This window comes from Ciconia boyciana, chromosome 3 (assembly GCF_034638445.1).
Source record: "Ciconia boyciana chromosome 3, ASM3463844v1, whole genome shotgun sequence".
NCBI classification, from domain to species: domain Eukaryota; kingdom Metazoa; phylum Chordata; class Aves; order Ciconiiformes; family Ciconiidae; genus Ciconia; species Ciconia boyciana.
Genome location: NC_132936.1, coordinates 104,990,205 through 105,011,436, shown reverse-complemented (window position 1 = coordinate 105,011,436; position 21,232 = coordinate 104,990,205). Strand labels below are relative to the sequence as shown.

The 21,232-nt window shown below is 36.7% G+C and overlaps 1 protein-coding gene across 1 annotated transcript in view; it reads left to right on the top strand.

Annotated features, from left to right (window-relative positions):
- The window catches only part of USH2A (usherin), a 391,818-nt gene that overhangs the window by 219,186 nt on the left and 151,400 nt on the right, over positions 1-21,232 (top strand). Inside the window, exon 37 of the mRNA XM_072858355.1 lies at positions 13,129-13,308. Within this exon, the coding sequence (XP_072714456.1) occupies positions 13,129-13,308 (180 nt within the window). The remainder of the gene's footprint in view (positions 1-13,128; positions 13,309-21,232) is intronic.

Genomic DNA, 21,232 nt, shown 5'->3' with positions numbered 1-21,232 from the left:
AGAGCTCTGTCCCAATTCTGTAATGCTCAGGCAACATGTTTTCCTGCAAAGACAAGTTGCTTTGCCTCAAGTCATTTAAGTCCCGGTGCCTCCTTGGAAGAAGCCTTAAAGAGGAATTTGTTTTGCAATTGGTTAGTCCAAGGCATGAAATACTAATATTACTGGATCACAAACAGCTTTTCTCTCTTTAAGAGGAGTTAAAGTTCTTGTTATTATCTGATACACTTCCAATTGTCAGAGGACTCGAGGGGGGAAGAAAGGTGACAGAGTCAGGCTTATTTCCCTCAATTAGTTTCCTCATTCAGCCCTATTTACCCTCAGGGTGGTTTAGATTAAGTACAGGGTCATTTTTAATTGCATCTGGAGATCTGAAATTAAGTTCTAGTACAGGAAGAATCAGGTATTACCTCTTTTCCAGAGGAGAGAGTTGGAGGAAATTCTTATCTTCCTACCTGTGTCAGATGACTGCATTAGCACAAAATGAATCCAAATCTGTAGTCCCCTGGATGTTGTGATGCATTTGAATGCAAGTTTGACATAAAGAGAATCCTTAATTAACTATATGTCCTTAGGGAGTTTCACAACACAAAGTTACAGGGTTATACTCAGAACTCTTTGTTGCTTGTGAATGTAGAAATCAATGTACGTTATTTTCAGTTTGTGGGTTTGTTTGTTTGGTTGGTTTTTGTGTTTTTTTTACTTTTTGTAACTTCTCTTGTTGACATATCATCCAACGTTCTTACTTTTCAGCAATGTAGTTCATCTGATATTTTTGTGAAGGGAAAATTATTTGGAGATACTGTACCAGAAAGCTTCCTTGCAGCCTACTCATTCCCTTGGCAAACGAGAATTCTGGCAGCAGAATACAGCATTTTCTGATAAAAAGAAGAAAAAAAGCTACATCTATGAACAAATTGACTTTTGCATAGAATTTTGTTCATCTGATCTTTTTAGTTTAATATTTACTATATATGTAAATAAATAGAAGGGAACACAGACCATCTATTAATTTGGCTTCTGTTAGAAGGTTCCTCTTATCATCTTGATTGGGCACAGTGCTTTCAGTACACTCTCCAATCAGCATTCAAATAGGGAATGCTAAGAATCAAGCTAGTGCAGGAAAGCAATGTCTGCTGGGGGAAGACATGCCACCTGCAGATGCTGACAGAAGGGGGGAGAGGAATGCTGAAGCCCCTTAAACTTCCTAGCCTGTCTTGTGTTGAAGGCTTGAGAATGGAGAATGAAAATTCTATGGGACGTTATCTTTAAAGATGCAGAAGAAGGTAAGTGTTTTACATTTAGATCTGACAATTTAAAAAGAACACAACAGTTTTTGAGAATTAAGCATGTTTCAGAAATGAGTAAAACATTTCCGAGAGACTTGTTAGGCCAATTTTCATAGTGATTTTCTTCTAGACATGGTTGTTTGCATAATTACCTCAAAATATAAATATCTAAGTATAGATTTGCATTCACAGTTGCTGCGACTGAACATGCGATACCTGACAACAGATACAAATTTGGATGTGCTTTAATATTTGCAAGAAAAATTCTTTTACAAAAATGGCAGTATAGTCATTCCATATATGTAATCAAAGCATATGATTTATTTTCAAGACAAGCTATTTCTTGAAAAACTTGATATTTTTTTTTCCTGTTGTTTAGTAGTTATTAAGCCTTTCCTCTCATGTAGCTGAACATTCAAGAAGCTGTTTTTTTTGAGGAAATCTGAATATTTTTTCCATAGTAGGTAAATATCAGGACTGTGTTCTTCCCGCATTTAATAACTTACCAAAGATGTTTATAATATCATGTGTTCCTGTGCCAGGGACAGACCATTACCTATTAAGGACAGGAAAAGTCATTCCAACTTTACTGCATTAATTTAGGATTGCACAGTAACCCTATACATTCTGCAACCTGAATTCCCTAGTAGTAATCCTTGGTTGTTTTTTAGGCACACTGAAGGCACGATAGGCACACTAAATTTGACATTACTAATGTCAATAAATAGTAATACTAATTACTAAGAAAAATAATCCTTTCTTCAAGAAGCTGGCTCAAGAAGAGTAGAGATCCTTGACCTTAAAAGAAGGGTAAAGTTTTCAAAAGGAATGTGAATCTGAGAAATTGTGGTGATATTAATGATATTGGTAATTTACCAGTTACCTTTGTAATACATTTAAAGAAATATTTAATGTTTCAGTTTGTTGTACTGCTATGATGTTGCACAGTGCCTACGGTACCTTAGTGCCTTAATGTTACTAATGCTAAGGACCGTGAAGCCACTGCGGCAGTGTTTTCCAGAGCCTCTCTGGAAGTATTTTCTGTTATAGTTCTCATGTTGTTATTCTTGGGTTATTTTTCTCATGGCCTTGCACCTGCAAACCCCAATAGTGTTGTTACAGAGGGTCTTCATGGGAGCAGCTATGATGCTGTGAGAATTGTCTCCCCCCACCAGATCTTTACCTCCCCAAACCTAGTACACAACAAAGTCGATAATAATAATAATTCAAATGCTTGATAAGTATTATCCATTAATCTATGTACACAGATGTTTAGTGACCAATCAGTGTACAACACTTGCACCATGTTAACATACTCCACGCAGCACAAATAGGATCATAAATGGGAACAACCAACAGGGAGTGTGAGCAGTTCCCAAAGGAAAGTAGACAGTGGCAGAGGGGCAGCATAGCAAAAATCATCATCCCCACCGTGAGCAACAGCATTGACATATTCATCATTGCCACCTGCTGCACCAGAGACACACCCTCCCCACTCCCAAGGTAGGATGCTTTTGTGGGAGCCCTTAGCTGCTTTTCCAAGTCAGCCATTCAGGATATTTTTCATATTTCATCCTCTTCCTCCCTCGTTTCCTCTGTCTATCTCCTTAGTTTTAGCTACAGACCTCACTAATAAAACTCACTAGTCCTAAAGATGTTTGAGGGGGAAGAAAAGGGGATGCATGATCCATTTTCAAATAGTCATGTTTAATCTGTTCACTAGAGCAGGACTTAGGGGTATTTTGGCACTGAGTAATGTGCCATTTAAAGTTTGATTTGCATGGCTAGAAAACTCATAGTTTTGCATGCACTTTGGAATGATTATTGGGTAATGTTTAGTCAAGCTTCAGTACATTTTGAACAGCTTCACAATACACCACCTACTAGCATGATTTCCTTCAGCACTGGATATGCTTTTCTTTTCTATTCCTTGGTACAGGTGTCTCAGAGGAAAGCAAAGTGAAAGCAGTCTCTCTCTAATTCCGACATTGGACTGTTTCTTTGATGAAGACTCTAGCATCAGACTGCAGATAATGTTTTAATTGATCTTCTGCATCTCTCTATTCACATAGTTATGTTTTTGTTACATGTATACTGGTCTGTTTCTATATTGTACAGTGTAATTTTTTGGCTTTCATGTTATAAAGCAGACACATAAGGCTGAACCCCATTTCTGTGAGGAACTTATTATCAGTTCTTACAGGCTGAAATGCCTAGTGACTGCCAATAGCAGGATAGTCTCTGAGACCATCCCTGCTCCCTTGGAATAGTCTAGGGAATAATAGCAATCTTCTGGAGATGACACTGGTAAACACTATTGAGTAAAAGGGAATTTGCCAATCAGTTCTCCTGTGAAAACAGTCTTTTGGTTAATGAATGTCTTCTAGAGTTTTTAATCCACATGAAGGCTGAGGAAGCTACATTGACAGTGCTTAGGTATTTATGGTAAATCCTAAATGCAAAAATACAATTTATGACATTGGACACAAAATGATTGGTGTCAACAATGTAAATACATGACCCAAACAAACCCTATATAATCTTATTAGAGCTTTCGCAGATGCAGAAAGTGCAATTGGATACTTTTATGTGTTGGTTTCAAACAAATATGCTTCTCTTTAGAGACTAATGTAAAACCTATCTATTTTCTCAGGTAGAGAAAGTGTGATGAAAATTGGGGTTTGACAAGATTTGATGAAGTTTTTATCTGAACTGTATAAGGGCAATCAAATTAGATTTTGACTGTGTAACTTCGTAGTGTTATGCCAGAAAGATCAAGATACTATGATAGGTCATCCTTTTACGTGCAGTTGATATGGCTGTTTATGTTCCTCTACACGTTTTTGCCCTAAATAGGCTAGAGGGAGCTACACTATAAGTAAGTACAACAAACACTCACCTGAGTGATTCTGTGGTTCTTTCAGTCTACAAGTGCATCATTTATGATGCCTCATGTAAGGTGACTGGAAAAGCTAGAAGAATGTCTTATGTCAAATAAAAATCCTAGATCAAGTTTAGAGCTTCATTCCTTCCAAAGTATTACAACTAAGTGTAATGGCATTTGACAGTATTGACATTTTTTATATGACTTCTTTCAGCTAACTCAGCATTCTGAAAAAATAAATAGTGTTCTCCCTTTGTGATTGAAAGGGTTAAATAGTACCAATTCATTACCACTCACAAAAGGATTTATTTTGTTCTCATAAATCAGTTTTATTCCACATTTTTATTATTCCCTTGGGTCAGCTGCTCCAATTGAAATCAATACAAGTGCAAGTGACACAATCAATCTAGATATTTGATTATGGATTTGAGACTCCCAGTTCTGCTCTGTGTGTTTAGCTAGTCTCCTTCTGATAGTGTCCCTGGAGAATGGAAAATTCTTATTGGCATCCATGAATTATGGGCATAGATTCAGAAACCAGATACTGTGATAATCTCCATTTATGTACTGCTGCAGCTAGAGAAACAATGTTCTAACCATGGAAAAACAAACTTGAAGATTTTAAGGCTGTTTCTGAATTTTTTTTAGCGTCTAAAATCTCTCCTGAAATAAACTTTATAAAGTCTTATCATTTGTTTATAAAACTCCTCAAACAAAATGGATTAAATCAATAATTATATGCTCTATCATCAGCTTAATATCACAAGTACAGCAAACGCTTTTGCTGTTTGGTGCCTTCTGGTCATTTATAGACAACGTGATGTTATGCCGCTTGGGGTACTAAACTGTGCTGGGATGCTTTCTCCTGTTCATGTTGGGGTAAGAGCACCTGGACACTGGAAGCCTGGGTGAAATGCACATAAGTTGGTTCTACTCATAGAATGCTTTCCACAGTTGGGTGGCCTCACTGTATTTTCTGATTTCTTTAGGCCATGGACTGAGTTTTTACAGTGTGTCCCTACAACACTTAGTGCAGTGTGTGTGGGAGTTCAGGACTCCCCTTGGTGCTTTTGCAGCAAAGTGAGTTACAGTGCAGATGAATATACTTACAGCAGAGATTTAACACTATACTGAATACGCTGTTTTAACTGGAAGGTCTAAATGAGACAGACTCAGTTGCAAGACTCCTTGGACATTTCTATGTTTATGAAAGAGTAGTGAGAAAACCTAAAACAATAATTCAAATGAAAATGTTTCTCCCTGACAGTTTCATCTACAAATACAGAGTTTTTAAGTTGAAAGCCTCGTGGCACTGAACTGGAAGCTCAAAAGGGTAGATGAGACCACACACGAAATGTTCTTCTCTGCCTGCCATCATGACAGAGCCTAATCTCAGCTGTAGTCATTAACTGTCTGTGCTAACTTTCTTGTATGAGCTCCCCCATCAAGCTGTGGGCTTTATTCATATTTCAGTCCATAGAGTTAATGAGCATATAAATGCACATTCCTTTGTGTTTGTAACACTAATGATCAGTTATTTCTACTGACATGAACATGCTTTCATCGTAATGATTACCCCTGCTTTGCCTTAGGGTTCTTGAAGTATTGTGCAAATTTTCATAGAATCATAGAACAGCTGAGGTTGGAGAGCACCTCTAGAGATCATCTAGTCCAACCCCCCTTCTCCAAGCAGGGTCAGTTGGAGCACATTGCCCAGGACAGTATTCAGTTGGGTTTTGAACATCACCAAGGATAGAGACTCCACAACCTCTCTAGGTAACTTGTTCCAGTGTTTGACCAACCTCAAAGTAAAAAAGTTTTTTTCTTAGACTGAAACAGAATTTCTTGTACTTCTGTATGTGCCCATGCTCTCTTGTTCTGTTGCTATATATTGCTGAGAAGTGTCTGGCTTCTTTACACCCTCACATTAGATATTTATACACATTGATCAGATCCTTCCCCCGCCAGGCCTTCTGTTCTTGAGGCTGAACAACCTCAGTTCTTTCCAACTCTCTTTCTGTGACAGATGCTTCAAGTCCTTAATCATCTTTACGTGGACTCCACTCCAGTAAGTCTATGTCTGCCTTGTACTAGGGAGCCCAGAACGGGATGAGCACTCCAGATGTGTCTCAACAGGGGTGAATAGAGATGAGGGATCCCTTCCCTTGGCCTGCCGGCAATGCTCCTCCTAATGCAGCGTAGGAAGCTATTGGACTTCTTTGTCGCACGGACTCATTGCTGCCTCGTGTTCAACTTGTTGTCCACCAGGACCTCCGTGTTTTTTTCAAAGCAGAAAAGCTGTTTTCCAGCGTCAGCCTCCAGCCTGTACTGGGGGCCAGCTCAGGGTGATGGACAAAACATTCAGCATCTGCATTCTGTAAGGCTCAAGACAGTCTAAGATAGCTGTACCAAATTTAAGTCTATGAAAAGTCACAGAAGGTGCTTTTGCCTGTTTTATAGTGAGGGAAACTGAGCTGCCAAAGAAACAACTTGAGTAATGCAGTCAGAAACTACATCTGGGTCTTTGAGCTTTCAGATTTCTGCTGTATGTGGCCATAAGAACTTTCATCTTGTTCTTTAAATGTTTTCTATTTTTCAGTCTTAAAAATAAAAGCTTCTTTAATTAGCAGGGAAAAAGGAAAAAACTAAAGTTTTTTGATGCAGATAATGTGAACTGTTCATTATTTATAGGAAAATTAATGTTTTGGATTCATAGTTTTGCCAGTTTGCCGCAGTGCTTTTAAACTACCCATCTTGTCTCATCCAGCAAGTCCCCCTAGCCCATGAGAATGAAGGTTTCCTGTGATAAGAGGGACTTTAAGTTTTGGACTCAGTTTGGTGGACTGAGAACATGATAAGTCCTTAGGAATAATACATCTGTCAACTCAGGAGCAGAGGAACAAATAGTGGTTCAGGAGATTGAGGCGCAAACACAGCACCCCCCCCCTCCCCGCCCAACACTTTGTTGAAAAGAGGGGTATGGCGTCAAAGCACAGGAACCACTTCATAAGATCAGAATAACAATCAGGATGACAATTGGAAAACAGTTCATTATTACAGGTCTTAGGAAAAGAGAGTCACCAATAATGACGGGGAAACATTTTTAGCTGTTTTTTATTGGGATAATCAAAATAATGGAAAGTCACATTTTTTATTCTGAATACTGAGCTAGAAATAGTGGGAAGGCCAAGAGGGAGACAAGAAAAATCTTAGCTGGGAGGAAAGAGTAGCTTGTGTGGAAGTTAATGAGGCTGAAGAATAGGCAAAACTAATGGACAAAAGAATGAGCTTACCGAAGAGGAAGCGTGCATATTGACAGAATTTCCCCCAAAAGACTTGGTGCCAGAGAGACAGGAACCAGGACAGGGACAGAAAATGGTGCTCAGTGAGGATGAGACCAAGGAAGGATGAGGAAAGGGGGTGAACAAGTGAGTTTTTGTTCCATTTTGGTTTTGATCTTCTGACATTAATTTTTTCTGTGGCCCAAGATAACGTGCTGAACCTCTGTATGCTCATACACATATAAAGCAGACATAAAAATAACTGTAAGTTGTTGTGCTAGTTAACTAAGTAATCTTTGTGTAATTCTTTAGATCCTCATATGAACTATTCCTTGACCTGCATTTTTTTCTGCGTTTATTGTTTGAGTAGTCTTCTGCTTCTGTTTGAGTAGTCTTCTGCTTCTATCTGTTTGAATATTGTGGAGCAACATGCTCTCTTAAGTAAAAGAGGCTATCAAGGCCTGTGTGTGTACACAGTGGAAACAGTATAGATTGGTAATAAAATTTCAAAGCATGACACAAAGCCTTAAACTCACCCAAAAAATACCTTTTGCCATGTATTACCACACAATATGTAGTGTACTTTTGTGACTGAAGCCTCACGTTATCTTGAAATAGTGATATTGAAAGAAAATAATAGCTCATTAAATATTTGTGACAATAAGACTTAAGTGTTTCAGGTTTAAGTACCTTTTAGGTGGAAACCTCTCTGCATTTCACAAACCAGGGTCCTGTAATATCATTTGAGTTCAAACAAATCTGGGGGTAAGATGAGCAGTCAGCCAATTTCTAGGACATGGCAAATAGGAATCGGTGGAATTCTGTTTTACAAAGGTGTCTCAATTGTTGAAGTTCTGTAAGAAGACAAACAGAGAAGTATAAGGAAGGTGATTTTTTACCAATACCTTCTGTATAATGATGGCTAGCTGTTGATGATTAGGGAAAGAAAAGCTATTTTTCACTAGCATGGCCACCTTGCTTCCTGAAGTTAGCAGCATAGTTGTGTCAATGTGTTTGTGATACTGACACATTAGACTGGTTATGTTTAATAGTCAGCGATGCAATGATAGTAATAAAAGTATTTGGTAATTTGGAAAAGATTGCCCATACATATGAAACATGAGTTTTTACTGGTTTAATACACAAAAAGGAAACATCTCAATTTATTACCTTTCCCTTAAAAACATTAATTTTGATCCAGATGGAGGAGTACATTTAAATGTGGCAATTTCTGGAAAAAACCCAGTTTTTAAATGTGAGATGAATGCATTTAGTTTGTATTATTTCTTTTTTCCATTGCAGTCTTTGTCATGAGAATGGTTTCATGTTGTACCATTTCCTGTGCTCCTTACAACCTTTGTCACATGAATAAGATATCAGAACGCTAATGACTAATATACAGTATTCTGTGTCTGCTGATACTATACTGTACTACCATGACCTTTGCAATATTATGTATTCTGATTGGCTGTCCATTTCACCTCTTCCCCACAAGTTAATAAGGCTGTAAAAAGGAGAGAACTTGAAATGGCCAGCCAGTCAAATTACAGAATATTGAAAAGGTCAGAGCAGTACAGCACACAGAAAAAAATTACGGAATATATGAGGCATTAAAATTCTTGTGACAATGATTATAACAAGAATGGAAAAGGATACCCATTTATGTTATTTCAATCTAGTGAACCCCATAGGATGATGGACCCAGGATAGCAGTAATTTACGCACCAGCGACCCACAGCAGCTTTATTCACCTATTTACAGTAGTACTCGGTAACAGGAATGCGCGTCTGCTTGGCAGCCCCCTTCAGAGTGTCCACACAAAACCATAGTCAACCTTCAAACACAAATACTCACCAGGTAGAGGGTTATGTGAAACTTCCCACTTTTAAAAAATGATTTTCAATGGAATATGTATTTATGTATCTTTTTAATGTAGGCATGTTTTATCACTTGACTTTGTTTCAAGTACACATAGGTTTTAAGTATGTGTATGGATATTCTGTAGCCCTAATTTCTTCATTTGGATGTTTTCCTGAAAAAAATGAGATACTTTGATCTGGTATAAACTAGGAATAAACTGGGAACAGCACAGCTTTTTCTCAAATACCAGACTTAGCCAAAGAAGTCCCTCAGAAATATTGGGGGAAATATGGAGAGCCTTACGAACAGGAAGGCTAGTAAAAGAACAAAACCATCACAATGCAAAAATATGGAAAGATTAAGGAGCATGGGGAAGCCTTTCAAGTCTACAAAGGGTTTAGGGTTTTTTGAGAGTCTATAGGTCATGGTGGCTCTGAGCCCCCTTCCATCTGAATTCATCTTTTGGTAAGGGTGCTTGAGTGTCTAAGTATTGAAGGACGTGGTGAGCCAGTTCTAGGAGTTTGTTTTTTGCTTCCTTACTTAGGTTGTTCGTGTTAGGTATGTCTTGAGGGGATCTTTCTTGTTGGAGCGCTGGTGACTCTTCATGGTAGAAGTTACGAGGCAGAAATGCGCAGTAACAAGGAGGTATTCTGGTAGAAACCACGTGTCTGAAGTAAAACAATGTCTCTTAGGACTTTACCAGTGTCTGAGGCAGCTGCTCTTTAGTATTGCGGCAGACTTGCTGGTAGGCTACGGTAGGACCTGTGAGCAGGATGGAGAGAAAAACACACATGAAAAATGGAAAAAGAGAGGCCTCATCCATTTAAACTCACAAATAGCGTCCACACTGAAGCAGTCTAGGCAGGAATGGCACAGAGCGATATGACAGGGTTATCTCTGTATCGCCTTCTGTCAGGCTGAACCTATGTCTCTGCATTTTCCAGCCCACTGAAAGCAAAGTTTAAGCAGTGAGAAGTGGCAAAGCTGCATATTGCAAGTTATCCCCAGCAAGACCTGCATTTTAAAAATGTTCTTCTAATATTTTACTTGCCAGTAGCAGTAAGTTGCTTGGCTGGCAACCGGGATAAAACACCTTTTGTCTGTGTAAAATTCAGCTTAGGAAACTTGCAAGTGCACCTCAGCCTTTTGTTAGAAGCAATGAAAGATTTTGAATTGCTATGTTGTCTGACTCATTGTAAATTTGCAAGTTCATTTTTGAGCTGAATAAAATGGTTATGTAATTACATACTTCTCCTAATTATTGAGTAATTATATACTTCTTATAATTGCCGAGTAATCACTCTGCTATAACTAGAATTTAATGTTACAACTAATTGTATAATTACTGTATATTAATGTTGTTATCCAGGCAACTTGGAATAGAGTGTTATCCTTTTAATTCCTTTTCTGTTACTCGAAACTGTATTTGTAAAAATATAGTATAGTTAGCCATTGGAAGAAAGATTAATAGTGGAATAAAAATATCAGCAGGGGAAGTACATACTTTCATTCTGGGCTCAGGTGGATGAGAATAAAAATATTAGCATGTTAAACTCTGCTGTAGATAGAAAAAGTTGAATTTTCTCATAAATTGGGCACGTATATTGCTATTAGGGAGCCTACTTTTATGCTTGAGGTTTGAATATATCCTATGTGCCTTGATCTGTCAACACTGGATTTTTAAACTTTCCTACACGTTGTAGGTGAAACATTTTAAAAAAGCATCTCTTTTCACAGCCAGAAGAGTCCTTAAGTGTTTCACGTCAGTGGGACCTTAAGAATGTATGTCAGTTGACCGCTTCTAATGGCTTTATTGTTGTTAATAAAACAATAGGTGCGTACAAGAGTCTCATGTTGTTGGGTGGGTGTCGCAAATAGTAAGTCGCAGCCTGCCTCGTGCTGCACAGAAAAACTGTGATAGATAATGGGAGAAACGTGCTTTGTTGGATTGTATCTACTCCCAGATCACACACAGGGACAGCTTCACAAAGATGCTGAAGGAGGGTTTGACATACAATTTAAGAGCTGAGATCAAGTAATGCAGATGCGTTTTTCTAGTGCTGGCTGAGTAGCCTGAGTACCTAAGAGTAATCTCAGACAAAATAACTTTGCTTCTGCAGAATTGGTGTGTCTGTACGTGGAATGTGTAAAATGTGGTGGTTCTTGCATGATAAGAAGCTTTGCCTCCATTGCTCAGGCTAATGTAGAATTCAGAATCCAAAATAAATCCATCAGGCTTCATGAAATTATTCTACATTCACACAACTGTATTCTCTTTGGGCAGTCTGGTGCTATGGCATGGTGTAATCCAGGTAGAATTTGAGCAATGAGGAACTAGACTACAAGGCAGATTTATAAAAAGAGTTTTATAAAACTCTCCCCCTCCCCAAAAACTCAGAAAGTAAGTTTGCCATATGTTACCAGCAGAATAACTGTAAACACCCTTTGTGCAGCTCTGTGAACATCAAAATAATGGAATGGCTTGGACTTGTACCATAAGTGAATCACAGATTGTTTATAGGAATCCCAAAATGAGAGCAAAGTCCAGATCACCCATTCATGGTAAAATGTAATGAGAGCATGACTGAAATGTACTGCATATGCACATGTTAGTGCACTTCATAGAAATATGGAATATTTGAAAAAACTGTTTCAGGTTTTATAACATTTCAGTTTTAACAGTTCATTTGAAACTTGTATAAAAATGAGTAAACCCAGGGAGTTTCACTTTAAAAAATTAATTAAAAGAGAGTTTCTAGGGTTTTTTCAAAGCTATCTTATTTAGATTTTGTAGAGGACTCGGATGTGAATATTCAATCTTCTGCCTGTGACAATGCCTTAATTAATTTAAGATATTTTTAATAGTTATATTCTGTTGAACCTCATTCTCATACCTGTGGTCTCAGACTTGTGTGATTCTGCTGTTGTGTGTAATTCAGAATTTCCATCGACTTCCATGTGAGAGCTCTCCATGGAATGGTGGATAATAGTAATCATATTAATCATTTATATAGCACTTTATATGTTCAAAATATTGGATAATCTTTAAATGAGCTCAGCTTTGCTCTCAGATACGTGAGTGAAATCTTCATTGAGTCAAAAAAAATTGTTACTTGACATACAATTTTTTTATTTTCCAGTCTTACTCATCAGGTATTTTGAAAAGGTTTATTTTGTTATTTTTGTAAGGTAGAATATTGTCTTATCTTAAGTTTGAGATCTTAAAAGGGTTGTAAAGGACACGTAGGTTGCTGTGGTGTCCTCTGATGATTTCAACTGATAAACCGAATACTTCAAATCCTTGTATTATCTTTGAGAGGACTGCAGGCCATTCTGGAAAGCATGTGTTTCTTACTGCATATGACTAATTCTTATGTACGCAATGGAGTTAGCTTATGAACTCCTAAGGTAAGTGTTTTTCTAGGGAATTCAAGAAGTTTTACCAGTTTTTCATAGGCATAAGAATTAACCTTAATGTTTTGAATTTGCAGTTATCACACAACTGTTCTAGAACATGAGTAATTTCTGAAAACTGGCTTCTGTTTGCAGTATTTGGCAGTCAGCTTTGCAACTGCATGGTTGGTTGATTTAGTTTTCAAGTTTTACAAGTACCACAAACTGTTGGCAAAAGGAGGATAAAATGGTGAATGATATTTTTTCTTCCAAATAGGTTATTTTTTGGTGTTATTGGTATCAATGGCAACTTTTCATTTGAGTAGAAACGAGACTTGCTTCATAAAGACAGGGAATTGTAGCAGATGCAAGGCCTAACATTTGTTTTCCTCCCCCCCACCCCCTTTTTTTTTTTTCATAACAGCTAATGCTAATTATTCTATTGTAAATGGTACTCGGATGTTATGCAGCAGCAACGAATCCAATGTATGGGTACCCATTAAAGGACTGATTCCATTTTCTAACTACACAGTACAAGTGAATGCTTCCAACAGCCAGGGCAGCTTGATAAGTGATGCTATAACAATAGTCATGCCTCCAGGAGGTAAGTATGAAAAAGTGCTTTTTCTGTGCATGTAACAATTACACAAATACTCGGTTGAACAAAACGTTATTTATTATTGCAACTGAGGACTGGAAGTTCAGAAGAATATGTTTGCATTAGTAGTTCTTACTAACAGAATTGTTCTTTTCAGCTTCTAATTTGTCACATTGCTCAATTTAAGAACTAGAGAATGAAAATGGGTAGTTGTATAGATAACATATTATGTAGGTGAGAAGTGCATTATATACTTCAATTTTTTTCTGTGAATGGTGGTGTATTCTATCATGGATGGCTAAACTAATCTAAGAATATAAAGTCACCTGCATTTTGTAATCTGTTTTAGAATAAAAGTTAAGTGCTGACAAAGAGCACTTACTGGATAGACTTAGATAATTTGTTTAATAATAGTAATATAAACCATTGGTAATATATTGAGCCAGAATCCACAAACTGGTGTAGCTGTAAGAAAGTCAATTGCCATGTGCTGATTTACAGTGAATGAGGCTCTAAGACACTTTGGATGTTATCTTCATAAAAATTCGAAATAAGAGAATTGAGCAAATACTCTCTAAACGCTGTGGATGTATTTTTAATTTTTTTTTTAAATGAAGGCTGAAATTTACAGCTGATGTATATGTGTTCCTTTTGCATTCTCTTTTCACGGACATCCTAGTGAATTAGCTTTTGTTGAATAAATGCCAGTGGAAACAATGAATTTAGGGCAATTTTGAATTCTAAAGTGAGAGCCCAAAAAAACTTGATCTTGAGAGATGTGTAGGTGTAGCTGATGAGCAGGAATAGTGTAGAATGACACACATATCATTTGAAAGTTTAAAAAAAAAGAAAAAAAGAAACAAACAAAAAATCCCATAAACCTTACAGCTCAAAAATACAATTACACTTGGAACAGTTTGCTTGCAAACAGATGGATTGGTTTTGGGGCCAAACCGACAGAAAGACTTCTGAAAAATGAATAAATAAAATGCAGAGTTTGTACGACAGATTACTGAGCAAGAAGGAAAAGGTGAATTCCCAGCACATTTCATACTTTTCCAATCTGATTGCCAAATTATACCTAATATTAACAAATATATGTTGTCATATTATAAATAAAACTGCATCTGAGTTTTACTTCTCACTTAAGATTGAGCAGCAAGACATTGACATTTCTAATCCCAGTGTCACACTTCAATTTTGCATGTAGAAATAACAAAATCTGGTAGTGAAAATTTTACCAAATAAGAAGGTAAAGGATCTTTAAAGATAGGCAAGGATGTGCACAGGTTTATGACAGCCATTAAGATACACTTTCTTTCATCATTAGATTGTTGTTGATTACAATTAGAAAACTTATAGCTTTGAAATTATCTTTTTTATGACCTTGTGGTAGTTTAAAAGCAATACCTCATTGATTAAATAGGTTTTAGTTCATGCTTCCTTTTAGTTAATGATCTGAAAACATATTATCCTGATTTACACATAAAATCATGCTGAAAAGCATGTGGCATTCACTAGGATATGTGTGTTTAAGTAGAATTAAATTAGCAGTGAGAGTTATTAAAGAAATCTTCCATACTATTGTCCAGTGGAGTGTGATCTGTAGTGAAATGAATAATAAATGAAGCAGTGCATATGAGAGAAGTACTCTCACACACACTATATTCTCACTATATGTGTACACACACACAGACACACACACATGTATATCTAGGACAATGTATGTTTACTTTACTATGATGTTTATTATAATGACTCTTTGAATGCCATACAATTCCATTGCATGCTACATTATGAGTATAATGGTAATTTTACACTGGGCTGTATTCAGTGCCTTCACTTACTTTCTAAATCATTAAATGAAATCTAGATGCTACTAAAATCGGAAGGAATTTTATTTTTTACTTGTGGCCAAGATTTCACTTTGACAGAAGTTTTGCTTGATCAAAGAGTGAAAGAGGTCTCATTATATACAAAATCACAGCCTTTTAATGAGCATTAAAATGTAGCATTCTCTTTTCAAGGATAACAAAAAAAGCGGTTTCAGAAATTTGCATTGTGGGGAGTACTTCATGGAGCTTGATGGAAGATTGTATAAGAGGGAGAGTGACAGAGGACAAAGGAGAATTCCATTTTGAAGTTACTGCAGATCACTGTTTTTCAATTATGGTACAAATTTTCCTCCAGCATACACTTCTTTTGTTTCATTTTTTATTTAAAATGTATTGCACATAATATAAAGCTCACCAAATCTTTAGTGTTACCTGATTGAACATGTCTTAATCAAGCTGATTTGCCATGCTTAAAGTCAACGCTTAAAAAAAAAATATCTTAGAAATAAGGAATATATTTTATCTGAGCTCTTGACTAAAATTGCAGTGCAGGTTCAATAGTTCTTGGAAAGATTAAAAAAATAAAAACGGAATCCAAATGTTAATCCATAAATATGAAACTTTCTTTTGACCCTTACCCTGTAGTGGTCTGGAGTTACTAATGGGGTTAGGATTTCAACTCTTAATGGGACTTGGTGCATTAGTGTTTTGTATGCATGGAATTCAGCATTCAGTTTAATAAGTGGTTGACATTGGTGATGTCCCTTAATTTGCTTAAATCTAATTGGCTCTTTTATCAGTCAAACCTGTATGGATTGGCAATTGATCAGAAAGGGTCAGCCATGACTGTGCATGTACTTAAATGCTGGAACCACCAGTTAAAGTCACTGTTGCATAATAAGAAGCTGAAACCATGAGAACAAATGATCTTCAGAGTCGGAAGGCAAAAGAAAGCAGAGAAGTTTTTCAGGATGTTCAAGTTCAGAACAAAGGCATTATGGAGTATATAAATTTTAAATACACTGCTTTTTGCCTCAAGACTTAAAGCTTTTTTTTCCAGATGAACTGAAATCTTGTCTGAAACTGTCTTTGTTACATCAAAGAACTGCACAGAAAGCTAAAAGAGGTGGAAGAAGCATAAAAGGGCATAGTTTAAAATGATTAGTGACAAATTTCATACCGCAGAGGTAGAAGTAAATTTTTTTTAGTTTTATATTTTTTCCAAAAAGAATAAATTTGTTCTATTTATCTTGTCCTAAACTGCTTTGGTAGAAGTTGTAAAAAATAATATACTAGCCAGTGCTTCACATTAATTTGAGGATGCCAGCCAGTAAAAGATTTGGAGCACAAATTGTTTTAGAATTAATTTAATTAGGTAAATGATTTGAAATGATACAGCGGATGTAAAACTGCAAAAATCTGGGAGCAAATTTTCTGTACGGAGTCCTCGGTTATATATTTTTATTCTTAATGAGTGCTATTTCTGATGTAGTGGCACATAGAGGACCCCATTAATTTAGGATTGCTTTGTAATAAAATAAGAGGTGGGAAGCTAACAGAAAATAAGGTTGCAATCACTACTGGTAATAGCTTATACTCTAGTTAAATCCATTTGTTCCCTGCCTTCGACCACAAAAGCTCTAATATGAATGAGGAGTCCTGTATGCAGAAAGGAAGAAGATAGATTATGTTGAAAAAATAGGTACAAAGAAAGATAGCAGAGAGACGCAGGCTGCTGATCAGATGGGAAGCAGGAAGGTGGAGGCTCAATCATCACCTCCAAAGCACAGAAAAGGACTGGATTCCCAAGTAATGACAAGAAGTATGAAGCTTGTTGTGGATGGTAATTCTGTATCACATTGCAGAGTCGTCTCTGTGTGGTTACTTGTGTTGGGGAGTACAAACCATTAACGTGGTGCTGATTTATCTATAGAAAAGAGCCTCAAAGAATTGATATATATTCCCTATGTGAAACATAAAAGGGAAGATACTCTGAAAAAAAATATTTGCCTAAGCAGTGAAGTGTCCCTCTAATCTCTGCCATAATTTATGAAGTATGTTGTTTGTTAATATTCTGTGTCTGTGATTTGCACAACTTAGGAATGTCTAGCTGTGAAAGAGATCAGATTTTGCCTTGGAGTCTTAAGCACCTGCCCTTTGCTGGTCCCTTGTTTGTGTATGGGAATCTGCATGCCTCTGCCTACAAGCTTGGGCTGGTTCTCAGCAGCAAAAAGTGAGCCTACCTACTTGTAGCTGTTGATGTTTGTTTAACATCTACAGAGGACGGTGTCCTGCAACCAGAGGATTTCAGCCACTGTTAGTTTAGGTAGCAACACCTCTGAGACTGGATATTGAACCACATCATAGGATCATTGATCTAATTATGCAAACAAATAAGAACCACATCATACAACTTATAGGCACATCTGAAAGCATTTGCTCATGCAAGTTGATCACTGAAGCCAACAGGCCTCCTTAGATGAATTAATATTCAGTAAACAAAGCAAACTGATGCTGTTAGGCCAGAATTATTTAGGAAGAAAAATCAACCCTGAATATGCTAGAATTTTCCCTGGGAGACAGGTTTGTTTCTCCATGATGCTCAGTATCACATTAAGAGTCACACCATAAAACTTGTTTTGAGATCATTTCCTTTACTTCAAATTTCAGGTATTTCTGAGACATTAGTTGTTTTTCTCATTTTTCTTCTTTTTTCTATTCTTTCTTTCTTTCCTTTTTTTTCCCTCCCCTCCCCCCCGCCCGACTTAGCCTAAAATCCAACAGGATCCTTTTGTTCTGTATCTTCTGTTTCTTTTTCATTTTTCTTCTCTTACATTCTCTTATGTCACTTCTTGTAAAGGTATAACAGTAAAGACAGAATTTAAAAATGGAAAAAAATAAATGAAAGGTAGTTTAGGAAAAAATAAGCTTCTGGCATGATTCTGTTTTATTCATTGTGAAAAAATTATATTTAAATATGTGTATTTAAATATATAAATATGAAAAAAATATATATTGTGAAAAAAATCCAAATTCTCAAACATTTGCATGATGTCTCTGTAAATTCTGAATAATATAATCTCCAATTTTGATGAAGATCAGGAAATGTTTTAAACAAAATTGTTGCAAACAAGTCAATGGGAGTGGGGGCTGCTAACAGAAAGTTCTTAATGAAAAATTGTGACCATATCTTTTCTAGGGGTAGTTTAAGGAGAGAGCAGGATAGAGTAGGGAGGGGGAAAGAGGTCTCCTACGTCTCTCATCAATGACCTAGCTAATTAAAGAGTGTCAGTGGCAAGCTGTGTAAATTGCCCGTTCCAGTTCCTTTTGTCCAGAAAGATGATTTCATGGGGATATAAGGGTAGGATTGCAATAGCGCTTGTGTGGAAAACTGGGAGTTGTTCTAATGAAACAATAATTCTTCTCTAACCTCTGCAGTATTGAACTGATTGTCATTTTCATTAGTTCTACTTTCTTCTTTTATTCCCCTCTCCCAGTCTGTTCAGCACATCTTTCAGTGAGCTCATACTGTGTCTATTCTTGGTTTTGGGTGGGTGTTTTGGATGGAAAGAGAAGAGAGAAGTAAGTCTCATTCCTGAAAGGTTGTGTCTTCAGAATCCGGCAATGGGAGGCACAGAGGTGCCCACTTTACTGCTCACTTTTCTAAATTGTAGCCAGCTGGGGCTCAGCCTAACTCCACACATCATAAAGGACCGCCTCAAGGTGGCTTTAAATTGAACCTTAGTGTAAGTCCCTACTCATAAAAGTGGAGATTGCCAGAAGGCAATGACAATCTAGCTGTCTCGTTTTTCTTCTGATTGTCTCCTTCCCTTTGCCCCTGGACCCTGTCCTTTTGGGGCTAGGCAGATCTCCCACAGTTACAGCGATGCTGTTTCAATGTTCCAGACAGAGGACACCTGTGTTTGCCAGCTCTTAGGTTGCTTTCTGTCTTCCAGAGCTGCATGAAACAGTTAAGGCAAGAAGATCAAAACTGCAATTGTAGCTGCCTAGAAGAACGTGGATGTTTTTGCTTGCTTGGGGAGTGCTGGATGAGACATGGAGAACAGTGCAACAGCTTGAAATAGCCAATTGATCGTCTATAAGCAGGCAATTAACCTCATTGTAGAGGTCTCACTCCAGGTCTTTCCAAAACCTTAGCCTTAGCATGAGGTCCCAGCATTACTTAAGATCTCTTGGAAAGAATCTGCAGTAGAGCAGATTTCATGCTGGAAAACTACAGCTTGATCGTACTTCTGAAAAACAGAAGAATATATAAAAGTGGGAAAAAACGGCTGCTGTGGAATTTAGCAGCAGATCATTATTTAAAATGATTACCTACCATCACATAAACCTATTTCAGACCAATTTCAATTGTACATTAAAAAAGGACACAATTTAGATGAAGTATGCAATTTTTATATAATCTGAAGCCTATTCATGGTTGGTTGTTTTTTTTTTCGTTCTGTGTAAATCTGAACTAGACTGTCCACTACTCTAATTAAAGTCAACATTCTTTATGTGATAAATTAGGTTCTTCTGTTGAAGGAATTCTACAATAAAATGACATTGAAATTCCTAGTGGAAACATGCAGAAGACATTTGAAAAATCACACCATGAATTTTGTCATTTGAACCATTTTCCAGATATATGCAAGTATTAGAAATTGGATCAATTTTTATGTTACTTTGCTACTATGATTTGCACTGCTTTTCTAAAAAGCTCACTTTATTATGTTTATTTTTGACAACTCCTGCTCCTATGGTTTCCAGAATAAAATAGCATTTTCTTTAACTGTCAGCAAAGGCAAATGCGTCTGTGGGTTGTTTTGGGGGTGGTTTGGTTTTTTTGTTTTTTTTTTTTCCCATTTCATTCTGTATTTTCTGCACTTGAAGCATCTAGATTATGGAAGTTAGCCTGCTGATCATAAAGCACTTGAGTAAAGCGGCAAGGTTTTTTTGAGGTACTTTGCACAGTTGAGGAAGCTTTGAAGTTCCTCTGTTTGCAATGAACTCTGTAAGCCTCCAGCAAAGTTCTGTCACCCTGTTACATATTTGTCAGGTTTTCATATTTAAAAAAAAAAAAAAAAGGCTTAAGGGGGGAAAAATTAAGGGTCTCTTAAGAACTTTCTGAGGGTGAAATGTAGAGGGAATCAAATCACTATTCTTTTCCTCTCTTTAGCTGGAAACAAAACCAGATATTATCTTTCTTAAACATCATGGCCATAAAAGTGCTTTTGCTTTTTTTGCTGGTTCCCTTTATGGTTAAAAATAACTCCTATTAACTCCTATTTAGGAGTTTTCTGTGTAGCTTGGAAATAAATCTGAAATTGAACTTTAAAAAATCTTAAGCTTTCTATCTGAATTCTTAAAACATTTTGCAGAATTAAAATATTTTTCCTCCATACAGTTAATTATTTGTTGTCATGGTGTTTTAAGTTGACTTTTCCCTACTTTTTCCTAGTATAGTGCTCCTCATTAGGTCACATCTATGCAGTTATCTTTGGGCTAGTTGACTGACTACCTAAGGAGAAATAAGCTTCTCTATAAAGACAGAAAGGAAGAGAAAAGGGAGGTTGAGTGAGAATCGGTCATTAGAGTCACTGTTTCTCCTCTGGTGTCCCTATAATGCAGTTTTGTTGTATGCTACCCTCTTTCTTACAACAAAGGTTGTAAGAGGGAATCAAATCACTATTCTGTTATAAAACTCTATAGCCCTTAGTGATTCCTGACATTTGACAGTTTTTCCTCACTGTGCTTTTCTTCCTGAACATTTTTTTTTGTGTCTGCACGCATGTGCAGATGCACACACACAAATATGTGTATGATATATTAGTATATGCATGTTCATGTATACATGCTGGATTTTTGTCTTTTTTTCTTTGGATCTGTATGCAGGTCTTAGTTATTCTTCTGACAAAGAAATACTATGCTCTTAGATTAATTCCAGATTAGTAAAATAAGAGAGAAAGGGAATTCATGTATTTCATGTTACAGTGGGATACGTCCAGTATTGAATTATATTAATTCTTACCATTTGTATACGGACATGTTTACTTTTATGAATTTTACAAATATTTACTAGTTCAGCTTTCCAG